General features: G+C 40.0%; 1 protein-coding gene across 7 annotated transcripts in view; it reads left to right on the top strand.

The window, feature by feature from the left end:
• LTBP1 (latent transforming growth factor beta binding protein 1) overlaps positions 1-27,992 on the top strand; it is a 401,756-nt gene that overhangs the window by 132,912 nt on the left and 240,852 nt on the right. For all 7 annotated transcript variants that reach the window (XM_012788393.3, XM_012788394.3, XM_076000662.1 and 4 more), the window contains one exon: positions 7,347-7,516. In XM_012788393.3, the coding sequence (XP_012643847.1) occupies positions 7,347-7,516 (170 nt within the window). The remainder of the gene's footprint in view (positions 1-7,346; positions 7,517-27,992) is intronic.

The raw sequence follows: 27,992 nt of genomic DNA on the forward strand, positions 1-27,992 counted from the left end.
CTGTAAGAAGTGACCCTTCATCTGCTCAGTCTTGACCATGAGATTACAACAATTTGGTCACATCTTCAGGCTCTATTTCTATAATAATTCTAGTTCTTTTGCTATTTCTATCACAGCTGTAGTTACTTTCTCCACTGGAGTCTTGAGCCCCTCAAAGTCATCCATGAGGATTGGAATCATCTTCTTCCAAACTCCTGTTAATATTTGGACCTTCTCCCTTGAATCACCAATATTCTTAATGGCATCTATGATGGTGAATCCTTCCCACAAGGCTTTCCCCAGATTCATCAGAGGAATCACTATCTATGGCAGCTATAGCCTTACAAAATTTATTTCTTAAATATTAATAATAAGATTTAAACGTCAAAATTACTCCTTGATCCATGGGCTGCAGAATGGATGTTGTGTTAGCAGCATGAAAACAACATTCATCTCTTTGTATGTCTCCATCAGAGCTCTTGGGTGACCACCAGGTGCATTGTCAATAAGCAGTAATATTTCCTGTATTTTTTTCTGAGCAGTGGGTTGTAACAGTGTCCTTAAACTATTCAGTAACCGGCACTGCAAACAGATATGCTGTCATCCAGCCTTTGTTGTTCCATTTCTAGAGCACAGGCAAGTAGATTTAGCATAATTCTTAAGGGCCCTGCGATTTTTGGAATGGTGAATGAACATTGACTTCAACTTATAGTCACCAGCTTCATTAGCTCCTAAAAAAGAATTAGCCTATTCTTTGATGCTTTGAAGCCAGATATTGACTTCTTTTCTTTAGCTATGAAAGACTTAGATGGCATCTTCAATATGAGGCTGTTTTGTCTGCATGGAAAATGTGTTGGTTATTGTAGCCACCCTCATCAGTGATCTTAGCTAGATCTTTTGGGTGACTTGCTGCTGCTTCTCCATCAGCACTTGCTGCTTCATTTTGCACTTTTTTTTTTTTTTTTTTTTTGAGACAGAGTCTCACTTTGTTGTCCAGGCTAGAGTGAGTGCCGTGGCATCAGCCTAGCTCACAGCAACCTCAAACTCCTGGGCTCAAGCGATCCTCCTGCCTCAGCCTCCCGAGTAGCTGGGACTACAGGCATGCGCCACCATGCCCGGCTAATTTTATATATATATATATCAGTTGACCAATTAATTTCTTTCTATTTATAGTAGAGAGGGGGTCTCACTCTTGCTTAGGCTGGTTTTGAACTCCTGACCTTGAGCAATCCGCCCGCCTCGGCCTCCCAGGGAGCTAGGATTACAGGCGTGAGCCACAGCGCCTGGCCTATTTTGCACTTTTTTGTTATGGAGATGATGTCTTTCTTTAAACATCATGAACTGGCCTCTGCTAGCTTCAAACTTTTCTTCTGTAGCTTCTTCACCTCTCTCAGCCTTCATAGAATTGAAGAGAGTTAAGGCCTTGCTCTGGATTAGGCGTTGGCTTAACAGAATGTTGTGGCTGGTTTGATCTTCTGTCCAGACCACTCAAACTTTCTCCATGTCAGCAGTAAGGCTTTCACTTTCTTATCATTCATGTGTTCCCTGGAGTAGCACTTTTCATTTCCTTCAAGAACTTTTCCTTTGCATTCATGACTTGGCTTAATGTTTGGTGCAAAAGGTCTAGCTTTTGGCCTGTCTTGGCTCTCAACATGCCTTCCTTGCTAAGCTTAATTATTTTTATTTTTCGATTTAAAGTGAGAGCTGTGTGACTCTTCCTTTCCCTTGAACACTTAGAGACCATTATGGGGTCATTAAGTGGCCTAATTTCAATAATGTTGTGTCTCAGGAAAGGCCTGAGGAGAGGGAGAGCGGCAAGGAATGGCTGGTCAGTGGAGTGGTCAGAACACACCCAGTGTTTATTGTTTAAGTTTGCTGTCCTATGTGGGTGTGGCTCATGGTGCCCCAAAACCATTACGATAGTAACAACACAGATCATTGATCCCAGATTATCATAGCAGATATAATAATAATGAAAAAGTTTGAAGTGCTATGGTAATTATCAAAATATGATGCAGGCACAAAGTGAGCAGGTGCTGTTGGAAGATGGTGCTGATAGACTTGTTTGATGCAGGGTTGCCACAAACCTATAATTTGTGAAAAATGCAGTATCTGTGAAATGTAATAAAGTGCAATAAAACAAGGCATACCTGTATTTTTTTTTTTAAGAGGCAGGGTCTTAGTCTGTTGCCCAGGCTGGAGTAACTCAATGTAACATTGAACTCCTGGGCTTAAGCAATCCTTCTGCCTCAGCCTCCCGAGTAGCTGGGACTACAGGTGTGAGCCACTGTGCCTGACTACTTTTTAAATTTGTTGCCCATACTGGTCTTGAACTCCCCTGGTCTCAAGCGATCTTCCTGCCTTGGTTTTCAAAGTATTGGGATTATAGGCATGAGCCACTGCACCCTGTGTACCTGTATTTTGTATTCATTATTTTTCTGTCTCTGCAAATTCAAACAGCTCATTTAAACCTTGATTTTCTTCTTCTGTCAATTTTAAGTGACGAGATCATGAATGTTCTCTCATGACCCTTCATTTGGTAAGATGAGGGCACTGGCCCCTCCTAGTCTTTCCTCCACTTCTCTTCCTCTTCTAGAATTTTCCAGCCTCTTTCTGCTAATTCTGTGCATTTATATCACCAGAAGTGCCAGCATGGATTGCTTCTAACAGTTACAGCATTGGCAATATGTTGTCTGTGTATGAACCATTCAGTGCAAAGCCAAATAGGGTTCTTGGGTTTCTTCCTTCTGTATGTGTTCATTGCCAGCTTCCCTGTGTTTCTTGAAGAAGCATATTTCTAGCATCTCATTTGAATGGATTCTCCCTTTTTCTGTATTCATTGCATTTTTCACCATATGGTCAAGTGTTTTCGGAATCCCAATCATATTTTCCATTCCAATGATTCACCTTTCTTCCTCCTTCCCTTTCCAAATCATTCTCCTGCAGCTCCCTGCCTTCCTGGTTGCCCAGCAAGCTTCCTTTTACAGGAAACATATGGGAAACCAGCCTTTATGCTGGGGGAACTCGGAATGCCAGAACAAGGGAACTTCACTCTGGCAGAGTAAGTTTCTGTGGTTCTTCCCAGATAATTGCATTCTTTTGGAGAAGAATACCAATTTTATTCTCTAAAGGGTGATAAACTAGATGGTCTGTTTGCTTGAGTTGAGGAGAACAATTGTCTTCATATGTTGGCTTTCAGTGTTAAGCCCTACATCTCCCCCTAACTCTTTGTGTCACTTGGTTTAAGTGCTCAGAACCTTTCTGTGGTATCCTGACAAGACTGCTTTGTCTGCTTCTATGACAGAGTGATTCTGACCCGTGTCCTTAAGCTATGGATTGCAACCCATTAGGGAATCCCAAAGTCATGAAATAAATGTGGTGGTTCAAGACTGTGGTATTATCAAAGAATAGATTAGCAGAGAAAATATCAGGGTGTCCTGCACATAATAAGGTACACAACTGTTTTATGAAGCTTGTTTTAGTTATACCAAAACCACAGACATATATGTACCTATGTACTGGATCTCCATATAAAATGTACTTTTTTACTGTAGGTTGAAGTAAAAGAAGTTAGGAAGAATATTTTTTTAGGTCATGGTTTTCTCCACTCTGTTAAAACAGTCGGTGTTTCTCAGTGTACTTTGAATCTCTTAGAAATTTATTGGAATGTCTCGTGTGTTTATTAATGGGTGATGTGAAGCGTATTTAGTAACCTGCAGGGCACAGGTACTGACCAAGCAGAAGGAAGGCAGGAGCGGAGGTTTCCAGCTCTGCCATATATTAACTCCTTGTTTACAGGATTGAGACAACATCTTGGGGGTCCAGTGGAAAGGGAGGTGCCCTCAGCGGAGGGGCACTTAAGGGCCTGGGGCGGCTCTTCACCAGTACAGAGTTTTCAAATATTTTAAACTGCTAGCATGGCTGTACTGTTGCGTGACCATCAAATATCAACTCTGGATTTATATCTTTTATTTCTTACGTATAATTTTAAGGGCATCTTTGGAAGAAGGGGAGATAAATAGGTGCCCCCAAACCATTTTGAACCAGAAGCCCTACAGTTTTTATTTTTAATCTGATTTTCTCTTCAATTTAGTTCTGTTCCTTTAAAAAAAAAACCAGTTACATTGCTATAACTAATCTCATATTCACTAGTGATAGTTAAGCCTTTTTTTTTCTGGGAGAGGAGGAAGTAGGGAGGAAATCCCAACTTAATTAAAGGAAGAGAGATTTTCATGAAATACTAGGAGTAAAAGAAAAGGAACGGAAAAAGAGTTGAAGAGGATGTGTGTTTGTAAGGCTGAGAGGTGATCCAAAGTGGAAATAATCATGAATGATGAAATTAGGGAAGATGGCAGGTACCACCTATGAAGGGGCAGGTTAGGAAGAGAGAGGAGAATGGTGATTCCACTCAGTAAATTTTTGTGGCATGAGTGATGGGCCAGTTTCCTCTGCTTGCCCCAGCTGTGTGCCATCCTTGGCTTTGCTTCTGTCTCTGGGGCTGTGAGGCAGAGTGTCATCAACCTGTGAGGCAGAGTGTCATCAACCTGTCATCAACTACAGATACCTGCCACGGGGGACGGGGGAAGGTGAAGAAATGGGGTGTTCCATGTGTGTACCATGTTTTCCTGAAAATAAGACCTACCCATAAAATAAGCCCCAGCAGGATTTCTAAGCATTTGCACAATATGAGCCCTACCCCAAAAATGAGACCTAGTGATGGCCGTGGCTATGCAACGGATCTGCACAACCCATGCATTTCGTCGCAGAGCAGTGAAGAAGAGGAACAGTCCTTCTCATCTGCCCCATGAGAGCTCTATTGCTCGACATGATAGATTGGGGCCAATGGTTCTAAAGGAAATAGAGTCAGTTGCAAGAAATTCAGGATGGAATTCAGGGTTTGGAGAGTTAGGATGATGTTCCAGAAGACGACTTAACTATATTTGAATAAATGTAGATTGTAGATTGTTGTACCGTACTTAAAAACAATAACACATCCCCTGACGATAAGCCCTAGGGTGTCTTCTTGAGGAAAACTAAATATAAAACCCTGTTTTATTTTCGGGGAAACATGGTAGCTCTATATTTGCAATGCGTTTGTAACCTGGGGAGTATTTATACAGTAGGGGAACGCAAGTACTAATTTCCTTAGTGGCTGAGGGTTGTTACTGAAGTTCTAGACCTGGTGCCACGTGGTCTTACTTGTTTGTTTATTACCTTGCTGTTCTGCTTTGAGGAAAGGGGCCCATGCATACATATGCTTTCAGCTCATTTCTGGCTGTCCCCTGCTTCCTTGATTTAGAGGGGAGAGAAGGGAGGATGTCAGTTGGAAGGCAAACCCAGCATTTTTCACCTTCCTGGTGGTGATTAGGGCAGGAATTAGTTGTAGCAGCCCAAGGTCTCCTGGAATGCTAGGTTTTCTTTTCTTTTCTTTTTTTTTTTTTTTTTTTGAGACAGAGTCTTGCTCTCTCTGTTGCCTGGGCTAGAGTGCATGGCATGACCGTAGCTTACAGCATAGGCTTTCTTTTTCTGAACAGGAGCTAGTCTGCTTGTCTTTCAGTGGGTCGCAGCAACATAGTGACAGACAGGGTGACTGCGTGCCTGGAGAGCAAGTGGCTTCTGAGGTGAGAAGGAGGGCTTCTCCTTTCCACAAGGCTGACAGGAGAGAACTGTGGTTCTTATCAGTCACCACCAGATGTGTCCAGCTGTTTCACTTTCTACTCTGTCCCAGGCAAACATATTTAAAGTTCAAAACAACACTTACATCATCAAAATAAAAGTGCTTACAATGTTAAGCCTTAGGCTTTTAGAAATTTAGTCATTAGTCTGGTGACAAAGGGAGTGCCCTTGCGTGGTATTGCGTCTGGGAAAATCCAGGCCCAAGATGAATTTTCCAGGCTTTCTTGGGACAACAGGGTTTAATGTGATAGGTCTAGATCACTGACTGGTTAAGAGGGAAAAACACCATAATCCCAGCCTCTTCTGTTCGTTTCTCATGAATGCCTTGTCCCACAGAATAGTTCATTCATCAGCCCCAACTAGAATGAATTCAATAGAGTGAGTCTATTCAAGATTCTTTTATTACCTTTGGTGAAACATTGTATGGTGGCTTGACAGTGTACTTTTTGCGCTGACCTGCCACGGTGTCATTTCTTCCCCTTGTCCCTTGTTCAGGTAATCCCTCCTTAGCGTTAGTCTTTTGGTCAGATTATACTAGACAACAGATTTCTTTGCAAAGGCTTCATTTGCTGCTATAATGCACTGTTCTGACAATTTCAGTAGTAATTTTGCATATTCTGGAATTAGTTGATATATCTTCTTTATATTTTTTTCATGACCTTTTAGTCTTAGCTAATGATTTCATTTCTCTCCCTCAGGGAATAATTGAATGTGGGCCAAGGCTTGTTATTTTAAAGTATGCATTACATGCACTTGGAAGAGCTCTGTCACAGAAAATAAAGGGTTGGACCAGGAGTGTGAAAACATGGTAATCATGTTTAGAAGTTCCCAGAGGTCTTGACTTGCGTTATTCAAAAGATAATGAGATTATGATTAGTTACTGTTCTTGTTATTCTTAGGAACTAGTAATTATAAACCATTTAACTCTAATAGTACATTTATATCATTATGAGATACAGCATAAAAAAATTAAGTGTTTCCCTAAGGCATCATCATAATTTATATTTCAAGGAGAATTAAAATTATTTTATAATGTTTTTAAAGTTTCTGTGTGTTCAGATTTTTATGAGCATCATTTTTTTCCTCAGCCCTGTATAGCAGGGATTCCATTCTACAGATTAGGAAAGTGAGGCTTAAGGAGGTTGACCAACTAACCTTACAGTGCTAGGCAGAGTTGGAAGGTGCCACTATACCTTACAGGCTCTAATTGTTTATAGTTGATTTTGCTCAACTGATCCAGTTGGGCATTTCTTGGATAATCCCCTTCCCGTACTCTCTTCTCCATTTCCCACTTCCCATTTCCGTTGCTGCTCACTTATTTATATATGTACCTGTTCGTATATATCTTTGTCTTTTTTCTTAAATATAAATGCTATGTGTTTTGCATGAAGACTTATGGTCGCTATGCTCTGAATCCTCTGATAAAATCCACAGGTGATGATCTATTTATTGTTATGCTTCATGACTAGACAGGCAGAGTCCCTTTCATGTTGGAGATTTCCAAGGGTAAGTTGTTAGTTCCTTCCTTACATATGCCACAAATGGTCAGCTATGGTATATGAAGGGAAGCATGAGCCTTGTGTGTAATTTACGCTCCTTTCTAAATTGAATTAATTTCTTGTTCTTTTCTTCTTAGTTGACTTTTAAAAGTCCATTATTTATTTCCTTGTCTTTGTTTTGTTTCTTCCCAGAGTGACGCCCCTTTCCTCACAGAATGTGAGGATCCATCGTGGCCAGACCCAAGAATATGTGCTCCAGCCCAAGTACTTTCCAGCCCAGAAGGTGGTTTCGGGAGAGCAGTCCACCGAAGGTTCCTTCCCTTTAAGATTCGGCCAGGATCAAGTTGCAGCACCTTTTCAGCGTGAGTATAGTCCAGTCAATCATTTTCCTAAGTTATAATATCATAGTTTGGAAACACTTTGTTCAGTTTAGATGGCTTTCATGTGTCACAGTAGATAAAATTCAAGAGTCATTAAAAAACCCACGGTGGTTCCTAAAACAACCAGACGGCAGATGTTTAGCATGGTTTCCTTATTCTGAGGAAAGGCAGTATTCCTGGATTTTGGAAATGAATCTGAAATGACCTGCCCCGTAGTTCTGTGTTTGCAAGATGGCTCCATTTCTGAGACATATTTCCTCTAATTTTAGGCACAGGCGTATGTCTGACATGTTTACATTGATAAATTATTTTCTTAGTAAGCTAGCCAGGATTTGTTCCTTGTGAAATGTCTGAAATGTCCTGCATGACTCTCTGAGGTTCACCTACTGTGGATATTTTTATGTTACAAGGTCCACCTACTTTTTAGTACATCAGGCAGACGGTGTGGCAGAGTTTGCGCTGAAGTTGTAAAGCACTATTGTATCAGTGGCAAGCTTGGTTAGTATCTCGCTATGTGGGAAGCTCAAGGACACGTCCTGGCTCAGAGGGTGGGGAATGTGATGATTTGTGGTTTAGGTATTACAGAGTGTCTGCTGGCAGCATCTGGAGAAAACGTTCTGGAGTGAGGCGCAGACCATCCGAAGGCGAGAGCTGGACGCGCACTCTCGTTCCAGCGGCTTCCTGCCCTGTCGCGTGTTGACTGATTGCTTGCACCATGAGCAGGGAAAGAGAATGCCAGTTGTGATGTGGAAAAGGCCTGTCTTTCACCACCAAGAATAGGATGAAGGGCCGAGAGAGACTTTTTACTACTGTTTGACACTTCAAGTCCATATCTGTATTCTGTGCATTTGATTCCCCAGGTCCACTCCCACCTCCCAGTTTCTGTACTGAACCTAAAGTGATTTATTCTTCCCTCATAAGTGGTCATTTGACAAAAAGAGTATCAGATACAGGCGTGTACATCCGCTTTTCATCTTTTGAGAGAGTTCTGCACAGTGACTGGTGGCTGGACCCCAGAGCAATAGTTTGGTGTGGCTTTTTCGGGGGATGAGGAAAGCATGCCCTTAGGGAAGACGATAGAAATAATTTAGAACATCTCCTTGCCTGTAGGCAAGATCACTTCTAAGTCATCTGCAAAAGAATAGATGTACCTATCTTATTTTTTAAAGATCCTTTGATTTCATTACTTAATAGTTTGTTTCTCTTATGTGATGATTCCTTGAGTGTATAATAATTTTCTAATCTTAATTTTAAGATTAGAATTTAATCTTTAATTTATCTTAATTTAAGATTAAGATATCATAAAAATAAAGATACTTCTTATTTCCTTTGGGGTTTCATTCAGACAATATTTTTTCAGAAGCTCTCCAAAATTAGAGTGTGATGGCAAGAGAGTTTTTAAAAGTTTATGATCATACTCATGAAGAAAAGTATTCTGCATTATGTGGAAGTGTCAGGAAAAGATGATTTGAGGATCACTGGTATTAAGACTAGAGACTAGACTGCTTCAGTTTGTTATCGATGATTTGTTATTGGATGAAAATTCCTACTGCGTATGTGTATGTATTTTAAACTCTCAAACCTTGCCTAACTATTAAATGCACTGTGGAAGATGAAATCACATTTTAGACTTATAATCATCTGTACTGTTCATTACTTTCCCACTCATCCGTTTAAATGTATTTTCTACATAGTGGGGATCTAGCAAAGGAATATAGACTAACACAGTATTGCAATGATGGAGTTCTCAGCTCAAATCCCCCAAAACATGGCTCTTGTTCAAAACGAGGCCCAGAAATTAACTGAGAGGGGCATGTAGGAAGGACAGGAAGGGAAATGTGACTATTTTTACTGAGGCCAGAGCTCTACCAAGAGCTGGAGGGCTAATTGGAAAGTTTTAAAAAGAGGTAATTTGGTAGGACTATTAAGGACACTGAAATAGCAAAACTGAGGAAGAACCACAATGGGAAGACTAAAACTGGAAAGGAGGTGCGGGTAGCAGGAAGGACCTAAAAGTATTCTGTCTCCATACACTCCCACTCGAAGAGGGGGCTCCAGGGAAACTTTCCATGGAACAGAAAGGAAGGAAAAATGAATAAGGGAAGTCTGAGGAAAAGTAGAAGGTTTTAATATCTTTATTTGCATCTTTACAGAGGAGATCAAATACAAACAGATTAAATTTTCATTGTGCTGAAAGATTTGAAGGTCAGACAGAAGCTGATAATTCTGATTCTTAAATAGAAGACATTAGGGTTAGTTGCGCATGATGTATCTTGGGGTGAAGTCGATGGATTGGTGCGTGCCATAGCAGTCCACTGCTGTTATTTTAAGAAGCTGCTAGGACTAGACAGAACATTTAGTTTGGCGGGAACAAGTCTTATTTTCCCCCTTTAAAGGGGATAAAATAAAAAGGTGGTTTACAGTAATTAATTACTAATTGGTAGGCTTAATATTGTTACCCTGCAAGTAACAGTAATAATGTCTACCTGAGTTCTAAGTGTTGTATAACTTAATAGCTCATCGTAGGAGGAGACAGCAGTCTGCAAGGACTTGCTGTTGACACCTGGTGAGAGAAGAGAGCATTGGTCAGAATAAAGCAAGGAAGGGATGAAGGTGGAGGTGATGAATTTAGTAAAGTGAAATAGATTAATGTGCCAAATGTATCACTCTCTAGATAAAACAAATTATTAATAGAAGGAAACAAACCATCAAGTTTCTAGTGAGGTGCTCTCTTTTGTGAGGAATGAATATGTCATCGGAATTCCCAGAGTTTTGGTATCATAATTGGACATCCCTGTCCAATGCACACCTAGTACTGTTCCTGTTTTGGTTCTGTGTATTTAGCCGCCCACAGAGTCACTTCCTAGGTAACTTGCCGTCCTGGGTTGGTTCTCCGGTCACTGCTAAAGGATCAGCTGTACTGATAAATTTATACCTTGGTGCTCTGCTCTGTGCATTAGTGTTAAAAGAATTTAGTTTGCATGAGTATCATCTAGAGCAGAGGTCAGTAAATTTTTCTTAAAATTCTGATAGTAAATATTTCAGGCTTTGTGAGCTAATAGGCAAATTGAGGATGTTGTATACGTACTTATAGAGCTATTTAAAATGGCAACCACTTTAAAATGTGAAAGTCAATCTTATATTGCAGGTTGTAAAAAATTGGGTGGCTGGCTGGGTTTGGCTAATGGGCTATATTTTGCCACCTCCCTGTCTGGAGACTCATAGTCTCTCACTCTACTGAAAACTTCTAGATTTTGACCCTGATTGAATGGTGCCTGGAACATGCTGCCCAAGAGACCGTGCCTGTAACCACTGCCCTTCATTGTCAGGACCCATCAACCCACCCTCCACACCATGACACTTCTCAGCTACATCCCCACTTAGTTTGAAGGCAGCCAGCAAAGCATGAACTACCCCAAAATTACTGTGCCAGATAAATCTAGTTACTTTTTATTTTAAAAGCAGTTTTATTGAGACATAATTCATATACTATAAAATGTATCCATTTGAAGTATGAAAGTCAATGATTATTTGTATAGTCACAGAGTTGTGCAACCATCACCACAATAAATTTTAGAACATTTTCATCACCCCCAAAAGATTCCTGTATGTATTAGCAGCCATTTCCCACTGTTCTTCAGTCTTTCCCTGCCCTCAGCCCTACGAAACCCCTAATTTACTTTCCATTTCTATAGATCTGCCTATTCTGAAATTTCATTTATTTATTTATATATATTTTTCCAGGATATTGTGGGGTGCAAATGTTAAGGTTACATGTATTGCCCTTGTCCCTCCTCTTCCCCCATTGAGTCAGAGCTTCAAGCATGTTCCTCCCCTAGTTGGTATGCATCTCATTCGTTATGTTTGTACATTCCCATCCCCCCCCACCTGCCCGACACCCGATAAATGTTATTCCTATATGTCCACTTAGGTGTTGATCAGTTAGTACCAATTTGCTGGTGAGTACCTGTGGTGCTTGTTTTTTCATTCTTGGGATACTTAATAGAATGGGTTCTAGCTCTAGCCAGGAAAATACAAGAGGTGCTATATCACCATTGTTTCTTATAGTTGAATAGTACTCCATGGTATACATATACCACATTTTATTAATCCACTCATGTATTGATGGACACTTGGGTTGTTTCCACATCTTTGCACTCGTGAATCGTGCTGCTATAAACATTCGAGTGCAGGTGTCTTTTTCATGGAGTAGGTCTAGTTACTTTTAATGTTAGAGTGTCAGGCCATATAGCAATTGGGAAAGTGATGGATGTTACTCCTGGTTGTTTATAGAAAACCTTTTAATATTGTGGAAATAACATTTTATTGCATGAATCAGTATTGGCCACATCACTGCACAGTATCACATTAAGATACTACTTGAGTTCCTCAAAAAAGTTAAATATGAAGTTACCATAGGGCTTAATAATTTCACATCTAGGTATATACCCAGAAGAACTGAAAACATATGTTCACACAAAAACTTGTGCACAAATGTTCATAGCAGCATTATTCATAACAGCCAAGAGAGTGGGAACAACCCAAATGTCCATCCAACTGGTAAGTGGATAAACAAAATGAGATATATCCAAACAATGGAATATTACTCAGCTATAAAAAGGAATAAGATACTGATACATGCTACAGTTTGGGTGACCTTTGAAAACATACTGAGTAAAAAGAATCCAGACAACATACTATATGATTCCATTGTGTAGAACGTCCAGAATAGGCAAACCCATAGAGAAAGTAGATGAGTGGTTGCCAGGGACTGGGGAGAGGGGAAATGAGGAATGGCTATTTATAGGTAAGGGGTTTCTTTTGGGGTGATGAAAGTATTCTGGAATTAGATGGTCTTGGTGGTTGTACAACCTCGTGACTATACTAAAAACCACTGAGTTCTTTACACTTAAGGGTAAATTTTATGGTCTGTATATTATTTCTCAATTAACAATCACAAAAATATATGTAAGAAATTGCTGCTAAATAGGTAGTTATAGATGACTCAGCATCAGCTCCAAGGAATGGAGCTCATCAGCTCTCAGAAGTCCTAAGCAGGGTGTGTGGTGGAAGGTAACTTCCTTAGTGACTTGTAGGAAAAAATTCAGTATGTAAAACAAAATTCTGTTGTGCATAGTTTAGTAATATTTTTAACCCAAAGGAAGAAAAACTTGAAATGACATACATTTGAATAAGATCATCTTGTAAAAATGGTCAGTCAAGATTAGAATAGTAGTCTTTGTATATCTCCATCAGAGCTCTTGGGTGGGCAGTTGCATTATCAATGAGCAGTATATTTTGAAAGGAATCTTTTTTTTTTTTTTTTCTAAGCACTAGGTCTCAGCAGTGGGCTTAAAACATTCAGTCCAACCATGCTATAAACCAATGTGCTGTCATCCAGGTATTGTTGTTCATTCATGGAGCACAGGCTGAGTAGAATTTACCATAATTCTTAAGAGCCCTAGGATTTAAATGAGCATTGGTTTCAACTAAAGTCACCAGCTGCATTAGCCCCTAACCAGAGAGTCAGACTGTTCTTTGAAGCCAGGCAGTGATTTCTCCTCTCTAGCTATACAATTTCTAGATGGCATCTTTCACTATAAATAAAGCTATTTCATCTACATTGAAAATCTGTTGTTTAGTGTGGTCATCTTCATCAAAGACCTTAGCTAGACCACTGGATAACTTGCTGCAGCTTCTCCATCAAAACTTGCTGCTTTACCTTGCATTTTCATAATGTTATGGACACAGCTTCTTTTCTTTAACGTCATGAACTAACTGAAGTTTGCTAGCTTCCAACTTTTCTTCTGTAGCTTCCTCACTTCACTCAGCTTTTCTAGATTTGAAGAGAGTTACCACTTTTCTCAGGATTAGGTTTTGGCTTATGGCAATGTTGTGGCTGGTTTGATCTTCCATCCAGACCACTAAAACTTTCTCCGGGCTGGGTGCGGTGGCTCACGCCTGTAATCCTAGCACTCTGGGAGGCCTAGGCGGGCAGATTGCTCGAGGTCAGGAGTTCAAAACCAGCTTGAGCAAGAGTGAGACTCCGTCTCTACTATAAATAGAAAGAAATTAAAAATAAAGAAAGAAAGAAAGAAAGAAAAAGAAAAAAAGATTAGAATAGTACACGTTTAGGACCATACCCAAGTAACTCACACACACATAGATTAGTTTGGCACAACCCACTAGAAAAAGACCTTGAAGGTAGTAAGTGTCCATGTCATACTATCTACTGTTGCAGTAAAAATATTATGGGATGCTTGATAATATTAAAACCAGAAAATAATATTTCTGTTACAGTCTATGGCAGAAGGACATTTTTATTATCAGGGTTATGAGACACTGGGGAGCTTACTAAGATCGTAGAGTTACTTTTAAAGAGATCATTAGGATGAACAGCAGTAAAATCCATGGAACTGAAATGGTTCCCTAGACAACTGGTTTCCAGACTGCACGAAGAGGAGTCCTAGAACTGAAAGATTAGGGAATCTCTGATTTAAACATTTGCCTGTTTTATCCCCTTTGTTACTGTATCGCTTTAATATTTGAAGTGATTGAGAAATTTGAACTTCTCCAAATTGGATTTCTTATTGCTAGTTCCAGTTGTTTTCCTATCAAGATGGGCTTAGATTTCAAATGGGTTATTTATTTTTCAAAGTCTCCTAAAATTTTAGTTTTTTAAATTCAACAAAGCAGAAATTTTAAATGTCAGGAAAGGCAGATGTTATGTTTTATATACTAACTTCCTAAAGGTTTTTTAAACAGATAACAACTCAGGCTCGTTAAAATATTGCCAGTGTATCTTCTGATGTGTAAGATTGGGGGGCAGGGGGTGAGGAAATGATTGGCATTTGCAAACACAAAGTACTGTTAGATTACAAAAAAAATAATAATAAATCAATAAATAAAATGAGAACTCCCCACTTTTTACTTCAAGTTTAAATCTAACCCTTTTTGTTTAAATGAACTGCCATAGAGGTGAAAAAGCACACACATGGGCCCCAGTAGGCCACTTCTGACAGGAGAAAATGTAATTCCTGCCTGCACTGGTGCTGTGGGAGAATCTTAGCCCTAAATTCTGGTCTGTGCTGATCTCTCCCAGTCTTTGCAACAGGCCACTCAGCTCAGCTCCTACCCAGCTGTCAATCACAGGCAGACTGAAATCTCCCGACTCCTCTGTTTGGAGACAGAACAGTTCCCCAGGTCTCCTGAGCTCTGGACTGAGAGGGATGCAAAGAATCTGTTGTTCTTGGCAGCCTTGTTACCTGAGCCCCTGCATTCCAGTTCTGGCCTGACACGTTCTGTAGTCCCAGACTAAGAAGAGTGTGGACGCTTTGGGCACACAAGGCTGTTTCTTTACACTTTTAATGACACTACAGTTGAATGTACTGCTGGTAGCATTAGCCTTCAGACTTATGTTCAGACTGACATCAAGAAGCATGAAAGCATCTCAAGGTTTGATGACAAATGGTTATGTCTCCCTTTGAAAATCCTCTGTGGTTGAAGTCTGGTACAGCGAAGAGGTTACCAGTAAAACTGTCTGGGTCTTTTCAGTTGTCCTGAGTGAGAGAGCAGAGTAGTTCTGCAGAAGGTTAGACAAGACATCCAAGATTTTTGCTTTGGCAAAACAAATCTGAACGTTAGAATAGTCAGTATTTGACCTGGACAAGTCTGCTTGTGCTGGCCACTTCAGGGAAGTGGGCAAGAAGGTTGATGAAAGGCTCTGGATGCCTGATGCCAGTTACTAAATACTCAAGGGGAGGATGTCCATGGCTTAGTTGAGAGCACCTGCGGTGGGACAGATGCTTGGCTCCAGAGCATGGAAGACCAAGTTCATCCTTTACTTATTGGCCCTTTGCAGGAGAGAGAAGAATCTCTGGAATGGTGACTGGACAAAGACAAACATAGGTATGATAAGTATAGTCAAGGAGAATTGGAGCCAGATTCTTACATGTGAGAGGAATTGAAATATGGAAAGCTTCAGCATTAGAGGATGCTAGTGAATAAGAGTGTGTTTCTTGCCTCAATTCAGATATTGAAGTTGAGAGGATATGGGAGGTATTACACATCATGCCATGAGAGAAAAGAAGCAGCAGGAGGAAAATTCTAGTGTGTTGGCAACTCCACTTCTCTGAGACACTTGCACTGATGGTTACTGGCAGGTTGACTGGGAGCCCTTTGGGGCAGAGCTGTGCAGATGGACCAAGAGACACATTTCTGCAGCACTGAAAGCCTTCCTTGTGTGGAGACTACTTTAACTTGTTGTGTGCACACAAACATGTCTTTGGGATTGGCCCCACACCAACTCAGTGGGCACTAAATGGCAGTGGAAGCTGGACCAGCCAGAAGTGACCTTACAAGATGATGAAAACAAACAAAAAATGGTTAAGCATTTAAGAGGAATACTAGGTGTGAAAGCAGACTGCTTTAAGGAAGGAGTGATGGCAAAGCTTTTTCCCTTGTGAAATCAACAAGTTCCTGAAGCTACTGGGCCACCCATGTACAGTTCTGTGTGGGAATCAGGAATCTTGAGCCAGTTTCTCAGCAGTATGGTGGTGTGGATGTTAGCACTAAAGATGCCTAGAGGAAAATCATCTACTTGTTGGTGATTTCTGGCAATTCCTTGGTTTGAAAGTCTAGACAGTAGAACAACATTACACTGTGTACAGACTGATGCCTGAGAAAGCATTCTGATGAATGTGGATGGACAGGGTTCTGCTAAGCTGGTATCCTTGGGAATGCAGATTTTATTGAAGGACAGGTTATAACCTACTGCAAAGAAAGTTGTGTGAGCAGTCTTGCCATGATGGTGTGCCAGGGAGGGGGCTAGGTGGGGACAGGGGAGGATGGTATGTTTTATCTGAGAGTTATTTGATAACATCCCAGTTCGGGGAGGCTATGTTAACATGAATGTTTTCTTTGCCTCCTGATTGGCCACCCAAAGTTTAAGATAGCTGGGAAATGGTTGATATGGATTGATTATAAACACTTCCAAGAAGCTTATCCAGCAATATGAAAATAGCCATGGAAACAAACCTTCTAGAGTGAAGGATTATGTAGTTTAAATTCTTCTATTAGGCAGCCTTTAGTGCCAGAGAAAGGTTTTAATTCCAAGGGCCCAAGGTTTTATAACAAGCAAATTCAAGGATATTTCTGGGTGTTGAGACTATCTGAGTTTAAGATACTGAGAAATCAATACTGTATGGCTCCAGAATATTCTGGAATCAAACTGATTTTTTTTTCCTCCCCTGGGGAAAAATAACACAAGTGGATTTCTAGTTTACAGGGGGAGAAACTACAAAGCAGCATTTGGGGTGGAGAAAACTTGCCTTTGAAAAAGAAAAGAGATAGTGCCTACCTACTGAGCCTTAGGATGTCTTTGTCAGAAATTGAGGGCTTTGCTTGATTTTACTGCTGAATGGGGAAATAGTTTCGAGGGAATTAATCATTATTAGAGTTGAAATGATAGCTTTGATTCAAAATAAACAAGCCTGTGCAAAATACTGCTCATGAGGTGTTCCCAAGGGAATTGGAGTGGAATGCTTTGTCTTCCCATGAGTTAGACTCCTTATAGAAGAATCCACTTAACACTGACAATGCTTGCCTTGTGGTGAGTCTGTCCCCACTTGGAGGGAAGGATCAGTACCTTTCTTCTATTTTTATATGACATTTCTTGAAAGACTTTGTGTTGGGATTTTCTATTATTTTAGTTCTGCATTGTTTATTTTTTAATATTTACAGGGCATTAGCCCCTTGTGAAATTGCAATGTATCTAAATTAAAACCCAGCTGCCCTGGCTCTACTTTGCTCCCATACAAAGGAGGGAGAAGTTAATCCAGGGCTGGAAGAGGAGAAGGAAAAACTTTCTTCCTTAAGAGGTGATTGCTGTATAGTAATAGTTGAGTAATTCTTCTGATAGGCAAACTTTACACACACATAGTCAATCAAGTAGATACATGTGTATATTTTTTAAAGTCATTTTTTTGTGCTTCTTACATTATCCATAAAGGAAATATCCACTAAAAAAAATTCTCATAGCCCTAACTGCACTTCACAAGTTTGATGTTTCAAAGTTCTAGCTTTTTGTTTTTTTAACTAAATGACATATTTTAAATAGGCAGTGGTTGCTTTTGGGAAAAACATCATAATTACTTAAAAATCCTTGTATCCTAGAAACAGATTTAGAGAGATTTGGTGGGAGAAAGAAAAGCATCCACAGAGAGCAGGAAGCAGGTGAGAGGGTGGCGGTTATGGTTCCCAGTGTCGATGGCCCCTGCGCTGCTTGTGTGGGACCGAGTGCTCCCCCCTAAGGAGGCCTGGGAGCACACACACCCGGCAGCTGGGCTCCTTGTTTCATGAACGCCTCTTAATGGCTACAGGTGCATCTCATGAGTGCAAATGCCTGACTCAGATCCAGCAGAAACCAGAGCTCTTCCTCCCACACTTTCAGCGTACATTCCGTAGAGTAGCCGGGTGGAGCAGGCGTCTGCTTTCCTTTAGAGGGTTACAGAATAATTCTCCCTCCAAACAAAATCTTTTGATTTATATTTGTTTCCTTTATTCATCAATCAAAAACACTATGCCCACCTTTTATGATTCAGTTAGGTAGATAATTTCTGATCCAAAGGGTTGCTTTTTAAAAATTTTTTTTATGAAACTGTAGAAATGTAGTGAAAATGAGGTATTTAAGTGCACTTTAGTTTGCTTTTATAGGGAGAGAAGATGGTGGATATATTTTTGTTAAGAATGATTCTCTGATTTATTTAACTTTTTTCCTCTAACGTTTTATTCACCCTAGAACAAATAATAAAAGTGGTAGAGTGTATTATTTATGCATGATTCTTTCTTCCTTCCCACCTTCCTCTTGCCATGGCTTCCTTGTGGGTATAGAGGACTTCCCTGCTCTGCCACCAGCCTTGGCTATGGGCTTGACCACATGACTTGCTCTGACCAGCGGAGGGTGGGTGGAATAAGTGTGCAGGCTCTGAGTGAGGACTCTATGAGGTCTTGTATGTTTCCATTCTTTCTTCTTTTACCATAAAAAAGGTATGCCTCTGATCTGCTGATACACCAACTCCCTTAAAATCTGTTCTTAGATTACCATTCCAGCAGAGCAGAAGATCCACTTTTTAAAACAATCTGTACAAATCAGTTGTTAGTCTCAGTAGAGCAGATGATACTGTTGTAATCGGACAGGATACATCCAGGTAAAGTGCTATAATGGGTGACCTCACCTTCTGCCACAGTGGACTGGAAAACAGGCAGGCATTTGGCCAGAGTAAAACCCACTTGAGACTGGCCAGCTGCCTATAAGGTGGCCTGGCAGGGGAGCTTTCCCAAACAGGGCTGATATTGACTAAATTCGATTAATCAGAACCTCTCTTAAAGAATTTGTAAGAGTTGAACAATAAGTAACTGAACAGAAGTGGAATCCCAAAAAGAAGTATAAACAGCCAGAGAGAAGCTTTCCATCACATTAATGCTGCATACAAAAATGAAGTCCAGCAGCATTTCTGAAATGGATTGGGGCTGGGGCAGCAAATCATGGGCTGCTAAAAGTACTGTGGGTTCTTAGCATCTTTTCAGTTGTTGAACTATATCTCTTAGTCTTTGTGAGGTCTGGCTTGTATGGCTGGCTGCTCCTGGCTTCTCTAGAAACTTCCATCTCCTTTACTGCTGCACACCGCCTTACTTTAATATCCTATTTATTGCTTGAGATAATGTGCACCCCCCATTGTTTTGTAGGCAAAAGACCCCAGCCAACACATGTTCTATTTCTACTCTGCTCTCTAACAGCTGCATGTCCTGATTACTCAGAGCACCAAAGCTTGTCTCCTAGAGAGGGAAAACCCAGCTGCTTGACTTCTTTTCTTCACTCCCTTTATAGCTCTTACTCCTGTCCACACCCGCTGACTTCTGAGAAAGTTTGGGGTGGGTTGGCAAATGGAGAGAGGAGTGGGTGGGTCAGACTTCCATCAGTTCCGTGAGACCCTGGGAACACTTGGACGATTGTTCTGTCTGGCCCGGTGGTCAGTAGGGCCTGATGTGTTGCCCTATTCATGTCTGAGTACCCATTTGAATTTTTAACAGAAGAATGCTCGGGTCTCAGGGATTCACACTCACATGGAATGGAGAACGACCAGCTTCGGTTTGTCAGTGAGTGTGGATTGGAGAACCTCTCCAGCAAGACTCCTGAAATCCCATCATGCCACCTATTCATTCATCTTTTTTGCTATGGGTTTTCTGGCACCCACAATGTGGTATTGTGTGTAAATACTTATCAGGCATGCTCTGCCATGTCTTGAACGCGGAAATATAGCAAAATTAGATGCTTCTCGTTAAAGGAGTTTTACAGAGTCTCTTAGTGGAGAAAGTGATTCATAATGTTTCTTGTCAGAGATCCCAGTTTCCAAACCACACCTTAATATACCTCAAGAACAAGTACTCTGAGTAAAAAAAAAAAAAAAAAAACCCTGAAGGTATTGTAAATTGAATTATTGTCATTGAAGATCAGGTAGTTAGGAAATTTGGACATAGGCTCATTTTTGTATATCAAAGACACTAGGTAAGTTTCATCTTCCTCCTCCTCATCTATTTAGCATGTTCTGCATGTCAACCACCATATTGAACGTTGCATTCATTAATTTGATACATTACAGTATCAGTGCATTATTTGACTATTTAAAATGTACCCTACATGTTATTCATTTGTTTAAGTTAGGAGCCAAAAATATGAGTTAGAAATTGCCAAAACAAATCTTATTAATTGAAAAAAGTACCACTTTAGCTCCTTGTGTAAGTTATTTTTAGGTGAGTACAAGGTCAAAATTTGTATTTTGTATATTTGTAAATTTTATTATATGTAGGACATTTAAGACAATAAGATGTTTTAAGAAGTATTTGTTATAAATTTTTCAAATGCCAAGTAAACCTTTCTAATCAGTGAGTTTCTATAGCTGGTTGAAATCCATTTTGATACCTTTCAAACACAGTCAAGCAATCAAGTTGTACCTGGAAATTATATAGGAAGGAAAATCCATGGGAGAATGTTGCTTTATTCTGTAGTCTTTAATAATAGTTAGGATCATGAAAGCAGACATACTGAGATGAAAATTTTTCTATATTTAGATGCACTTGTAGATTTTGCTCTATAATATAATATATCATGGGTTAAGTGTCCCTGCTGGTTTGAGCTTTTCTCACATTTGCTTCACTGAGAACTCACCATATATAATATGTTCTTTCATTTGCATAGTATTTTACAGCTTATAAATAATATCCATACAAATTATTTCACGTGGCCCCTCCTACAGTCTTGTGAGGTGTAATAGGTGGGTTAGATAGCATTATTCTTTGTGTGTCTTTTTTTTTTCCCACTCCAGATTTCAAGGTCCTGGAGGGGAGAACCTATGAGTGGTTTTACTGAATCCTATGCCCTTGAACCTCTGAAGATCAGTTTCTTTGCCAAGTAGAAATCTTAACCCTTGTTCCACAGGACTGTTGTGAGAATAAAGTGAGATGAAGAATGTAAGATCTCTAGCATACTGCCAAACACATAACATAGTCCGTATTCAATCTGTGTTTCTTTTCCTTTCTCATCTCTACCTTCCCAAGCACTTAATTTTCCTGGTAATGTTCATTACTAGTATAGGAGAGGCATTGGGGTATTGAGGAAAGAACAAGCCCTTTAATTAAAAGAACAAGCCCTTACATTAAGTCCTTTAATGTAAGGGCTTACATTAAAATCCTAGCTCTACCATTTCCTAACAAAATGACCCTGGTCAGGTTCTGACTGACATCTCTGTGGTTTCCTTGTATGCAAAATCAGTATAATTGTAGCTTGCACAATGTGGTATGTATTTGAGCTCTGCAGCTTAGTAGGTACTTTACATGTTTCCTCAGTTTGTCAATCATGTAGACAGTGCTCTGTGCTTTTAGAAAGGCCCATAATTTCTGCCGTTCTCAGAATCTAGGCAAAAAGAAAAGCAGAAGAAGAGGAGTGTGGTGTTGTGTGTATGTTTATGTTATCTATTGTTGCATAGCAAAGTTTAAAGCAACAAACATTATCTCACAGTTTCTGTGGTTCAAGAATTTAGAGGTACCTTAGCTGATTGGCTCCGGCTCAGGTTCTTTCATGAAGTTGCAACCAGGATATCAGTAGAGGCTGCAGTTATCTGAAGGCTTGACTGGGGCTGGAGGATTTGCTTTCAAGATGGTTCATTCACATGGCTCTTGACAGGAAGCTTCAGTTCTTTGCCACATGGGCCTCTCTGTAGGTTGCTTGAGTGTCCTTGTAGTATGGGAGCTGGCTTTCTCCAGACTGAGCAACCCAACAGAGACCAAAACAGAAGCTGCAGTGCCTTTTACATGTAGTCTCTGAAGTCGCAAACCCTTACTTCCATTTGTTCTGTTTTGTAGACAAGATTCACAACAACCAGTCCATGCTCAAGGGGAGATTAGACTTCATTTCTTGAAGAAAGATGTATCAAAGAATTTGTGGACATATTTTAAAACCATCACTATGTTCAACAGAGAAGGCACTCTCTTAATGAGAGTCAAAGGAAGAGAGGAATTTGAAAATGGGTAACCTAAAAAGAATTAGCTGACAGCTGGAAAACTTACAATGTGCAATTGTACATTGGTAATTTTTATTGGCAACTAATTATTTTTCATTTTTAGTTATCACATAATACTGGAACATAGCTAGATATAATATGATGACTTTGATAAAAGGGATATTAGAGGCTGAAATCTTTCCTAATAATGAGTTCTATTGAATTTGTCCCTTGGGTGGAGTAGTTGGAACCATTTGATGGAAACATTTGAAAACTGAGCCAGAGGGAAGTTTGTACTGGGAAAAAAAAAATGAAGTAAATGACAGAATCAGTATTCTGCAAGCTTGGATTCCATGATGCTATGTTTCTGAATTAATGCAGAGATTTTAAAATGCCAATTTTGACTTTTGACTTATTTTTTCCTTTTAAGCAGAATTTAAATTTTGTAAAGTATAATAAGTCATTTCCTTCATTGTGTCTGCGCTTGGTGTCATGAAAATTTCTAGGCCCTCTTTATGAAGGTCATAGAAGCCTGAGGACATTCAACTGCTTTAAAATTTCGTGACTTCTAGTCATTAGTTGGAGTAGAAGTCACTTTTATGCCCTGGCCATTGTCTGTCTTCCCATGTGTTCCTAGCCTGAGTTCATATCAACTTGGATAACTTTTTTCATCTCCAACTACTGTGTTCTAGTACTGTGATGCTCCCCTCTTACCACATTCTCTTTTCTTTTCCCCAAAAGAGAAAATGACCAGGCAGGACATCGGTTATGGATAGAAAAGGAAGATAAGAATAGAAACTATTGTCTTTTGATTGAGACCAAAGGAAGGTGGAAAAAGTGGAGAAACATACATGAATAGAAGTATCTGCAGAGAGTCAAGAAAACCTGGGGGTTGTAACATTTGGTTGTGCCTAGGTCAGTGAAAATCATGCAGGTGGTTATTTTAGTTGAGTCGAAAGGATGCAAGGTGGGGAGGAGGGAGAAAGGTTTACTAGGGAAAGGCAACTGAATGTGGAGGGAACAGGTGCATGAGTTAGGCCCTTTCAACAGCTTGGCCTGGCTCATGCCTTGGCTCTGCATGGATGTGTGGCAGGAGACATAGGTTGAGCCTAGATAGGAAAGGGTCTTAATTTCCTTTCAGAGAGTTTGACTTTGTCAGAAATATTTGTCATAACAATTATATAGGATCCTAATTTTCAAGGTGTGTGGTAGAGATAATCTGGGATCCTTGAGGGGAATGTCCCCTGCTTAAGCTTGTGAATAAGCCATGAACTGTGTTCCTTGGTACACAGATAGACTGTCTATTGTCTAGTCGGTCATGCTTCTCTGTGTACGAACAGATGTTATTTATGGAAATGGTGAGTGATGGACCACTAGCAAATGTCCCCATTTACTTGTTCTTTGAAAACAACAAATGCAGGGATAAATAAAACCTAATTCTGTTCCAAAATTAAGGAACAGAAAACTTGAGTCACATGAAGCTTATCTAACCCACTATTTTTGTAAGGAGCCCGTGCAAACTGGCCGGGTTGCATGAGTATTAGAGATGGAAGACAGGAAAGTGTTGACTTCTCTGCTCCTTGCTCTGTTCCACGGACAACAGTGAGGTCAGTCTTGTCAATTGTACGCCCGCCTCCTCCCTCCACGTGTCATGGGGTGGAGTCTAAAGCTGTGCTGCTGCCGAGACAGGCATAGGATCTTTGCGGGAGGTAGAAATTTTTCACTTCTGAAAAAAATGTATCTTTTAAATGGTTTTCCCCATTGGGAGACAAACAGTAACATCTTGAATCATGATGTCCCTCACTTCTCCTCCAAAAAATCTTAGAGTAAACTCATTTCACCCTCCTCAAGTATGGTTCCCATAATCGTCACATTTCTAGATCGTGACTGTGGATTACATTCACAATTCAGAATTGAGAGGATGGGTACACTGAGCACTCTCCCTTCTTCCTTCCTTCTTCCTTCCACTCTTCTATCAAGAGTTTCTTTCTTCCTGGAGGATGTGTTTCTTCAACTCTCCAGTCACTGCATTTCAGTTACCACTGTCCCTTCTGGATGGGACAACACTGGAAGTTTCTCTAGTATTCAGGATTAGGAATAGAGGAGAGATTTCCAGGTATGTTCTAGACCGGTGAGTTTTAACATTTGTCTTGAAAGAAGCACCATGGAACAGCTCTGTGCAGTTCCAGGGACGCCAGGACTGAGACGTGTGCCCTGCTGTTGCCACTAGTTAGGTGGCTTAAGCAAGTTCTATCACCTCTGTCCCTGGACTGCAGTCTGGAGCCTGTCCTGAACTTTTCTGGGATTTCTCATCCTTAAACTGAAGAACTATGTATACTTGGACAATTGAATCCCTTCAGTGCCTATGATGTTAAAGAAAAATATGTTGCAGAAAAGGTCAGAAAATGAAAATGTCAAAAAGTCATTGATTTGTTTTGCTAGTTCTTCTCTTTTATTACTTTTATTATACCTTTCCCCCAACACTGGGCCAGATCCTGCTGGGTGAGTTAACTACTTGTTGGGTAAAAGTCTTTTGACTATAAAATATATTATACCTTCAAAAATATTTGATTTAGTTGTAGGGATAAAAATAGAACCCTTGCAGAATAGGAGAAAATTTTCACAAGCTACACATCCGATAAAGGGCTGATAACTAGAATCTATATAGAACTCAGGAAAATCAGCAAGAAAAAAATATCAAACAACCCTAAAAAAGTGGGCAAAGGACATGAACAGAAACTTTTTAAAAGAAGATAGAATAATGGCCAATAAAGATATGAAAACATGCTCAACATCTCTAATAATCAGGGAAATGCAAATTAAAACCACAATGAGATATCACTTATTTCCAGTAAGAATGGCCTTTATCAAAACGTCCCAAAACAATAAATGTTGGCATGGATGTGGAGAGATAAGGACACTCATACACTGCAAACTAGTGCAGCTTCTATGGAAAGTAATAGGGAGATATCGTGTTTCCCTGAAAATAAGACCTACCCATAAAATAAGCCCTAGCAGGATTTCAAAGTATTTGCTCAATATAAGTCCTACCGTGAAAATAAGACCTAGTGATGGGCACGGCTGTGCAGCATATCTGCACAACCATGCATTTCATTGTGGAGAGGTAAAGAAGACGAGCTAAAGAATAGAGTCCATGAGAGCTCTATTGCTCATCATGAGAGATTGGGACCAATGGTTCTAAAGGAAATAGAGTTGCAAGAAATTCAGGATGGAATTTGTGGTTTGGAGAGTTATGATGATGTTCCACAAGAAGACGACTTAACTGTATTTGAATAAATGTAGATTGTTGTACCGTACTTAATAACATATCCCCTGAAAATAAGCCTTAGGGTGTCTTCTTGAAGAAAAATAAATATAAGACCCTGTCTTATTTTCGAGGAAAAACGGTACTTCAAAGGGCTACAAGTAGAACTACCATTTGATCCAACAATGCTATTACTGGGCATCTACCCAAAGGAAAAAAAGACATTCTATAAAAAAGACATCTGCACTTGAATTTTTTTTTTTTTTTAGCGAATTATGGGGGTACAAGTGTTAAGGTTACTTATGTTGCCCATGCCGCCCTCCTCCTTCGAGTAAGAACTTCAAGCATGCCCATCCCCCAAACGTTGCACATCTTACTCGTTGTGGTTGTATATACCCCTCCCCTCCTCCCCCCTCCCACCCTACCGACACCCGATAAATGTTATTCCTATATGTCTACTTAGGTGTTGATCTATTAATACCAATTTGCTGGTGAGTACATGTGGTGCTTGTTTTTCCATTCTTGAGATACTTCACTTAGTAGAATGGGTTCCAACTGTATCCAGGAATATACAAGAGGTGCTATATCACCATTGTTTCTTAAAACTGAGTAGTATTCTATGGTATACATAAACCACATTTTATTAATCCACTCATGAATTGATGGACACTTGGGTTGTTTCCATAGCTTTGCAATTGTGAATCGTGCTGCTATAAACATTCGAGTGCAGGTGTCTTTTTCATAAAGTGACTTTTGATCTTTTGGGTAGATGCCCGGTAGTGGAATTGCTGGATCAAATGGTGGATCTACTCGTATCACTTTGAGGTATCTCCATATTGCTTTCCACAGAGGTTGAACTAGTTTGCACCATCAAATTGGTATTAACCGATCAACATTTATGTACACATATAGTAGTAACATTCATCGGATGTGGGACAGATGAGTAGGGGAGAGGAGGGGATGGGTATATTCACATCTAATGGGTGTGGTGCGCACCATCTGGGGGATTGACATGCTCGGAGCTCTGACTCGGGTGGGGCAAAGGCAATATATGTAACCTAAACATTTGTATCCCCATAATATGCTGAAATAAAAAATAAAATAATAGAACCTTTGCTTATAGTTATAAAGAGGAGATTGGTTTTTAAAGAGGGAAAACACTGAAGAGAAAAAGGAAAGATTTAAAACAATGCCGATGTCTCAAGGTGTGCTGTTTAAGGTCCTGCTGGGGGCAGTAGAGTCAGGCGGGCAGGGCAGGATCGATGGTGAGAAAAGGCATATCCTAGGTGAAGATCATGGTCTTTAAATCTTCAGTCAAGATAAAATGAGTGAAATAGGAAATTAGACCTGACCCCCCAGTCAGTAGAAATTTGAGATGATATCTATCATTTTTATTGCTGGACCTTTGGTCAGTCTCCCTGAGCTGTGAACCAAAATGTATTTCTTTTTTTGAGTGAATTTCATAGCTTAGTAGCAGTTCCCATAATAGTTGTAGCATCTGGGTAGTGGTGTGTGAGGTTTTCTTGTTGTTCTTTGCCTAACAAAGGAAATGTAAATAAATGTAAATAAAGAATATATTAAAAATTAAATACCTTGCACAGATTTTTATCTATAAAGTTAGAAGACATTTGTATCATGTGTAATAGGATTCTTACATCATATATTGTGAAATTTTGGTAGCAAATAATTGTTTTTCTTTTGAAAAGTGCTTTAGAAATTGCTATTTCCTGTTGCTTATTCAGTTATTCTCTTTGGCATATTTAATTAAAAATTGTTTTAGTTTTTAAAAATATCATGGGCTGTTTTTTTGTAATGATTTAGGGGAAAAAAGTGTTTTGTAATGATTGTAGGGTTCCAAGCCATAATAACTTATGCTTTCCTTTGATCTGAGACTTTTATGATTTACATATTTCTCTCTGACAAATATGTAAGAAATGTTTTTTGCAGCTAAAGGTTTTATAGGAGTGTCCTTTTTTAAAAAAACACTACTGACAGTTACCCCATAGTCAAAATACCAATATTTATTTAGTTCCCTGTCAGTGAAGTTTATTCCATTGTTATCTTTTGAGCACGATAAACATATGAAGTGTGTTTATAATAAATAGGGAAAGTAAGGAAAGGTGCCAGGGATGGGTAATGTGGGGAGGGTGTTGCAATTTTATGCCAGATAGTCAGGAACGTTCTCCATGATAGTGTGATATTTAGGGCCTTGAAGGAGGTAAGGGGGAGGCTGTGCATATCTGCAGAAAGTATTCAAGCAGAGGGAACAGCAAGTGCAAAGGCCCGAGACAGGTGTGTGCTGGTTGTGAGGAATAGCAGGGAAGCCAGAGTGGAGCAGGCTGGAGAGAGTTGTAGGAGATGAGGTCTCAGAGGTCACAGGGACCGGTTTGTGGGGAGCCCCATAGGTCATTGTGAGGACCCCAGCTTGTCTTCTGATTAAGCTGGGGAAGCCAGCAGAAGGGAGGAGGGCTGTGATGTACACTAGAAAGGATGCACCAGTACTGTGTGCAGCATAAACTGTAGGAGGACTCGGATGGGAGAGCAAGTCCAGCTAGGAGACTGATGGTGTATTGCACCAGGGTGCTTGCCGTGGAGGTGGTGAGACTGTCACCTTCCGGAAATAGAGCTACAGGATTTG

Source organism: Microcebus murinus, chromosome 3 (assembly GCF_040939455.1).
Source record: "Microcebus murinus isolate Inina chromosome 3, M.murinus_Inina_mat1.0, whole genome shotgun sequence".
Classification (NCBI taxonomy): domain Eukaryota; kingdom Metazoa; phylum Chordata; class Mammalia; order Primates; family Cheirogaleidae; genus Microcebus; species Microcebus murinus.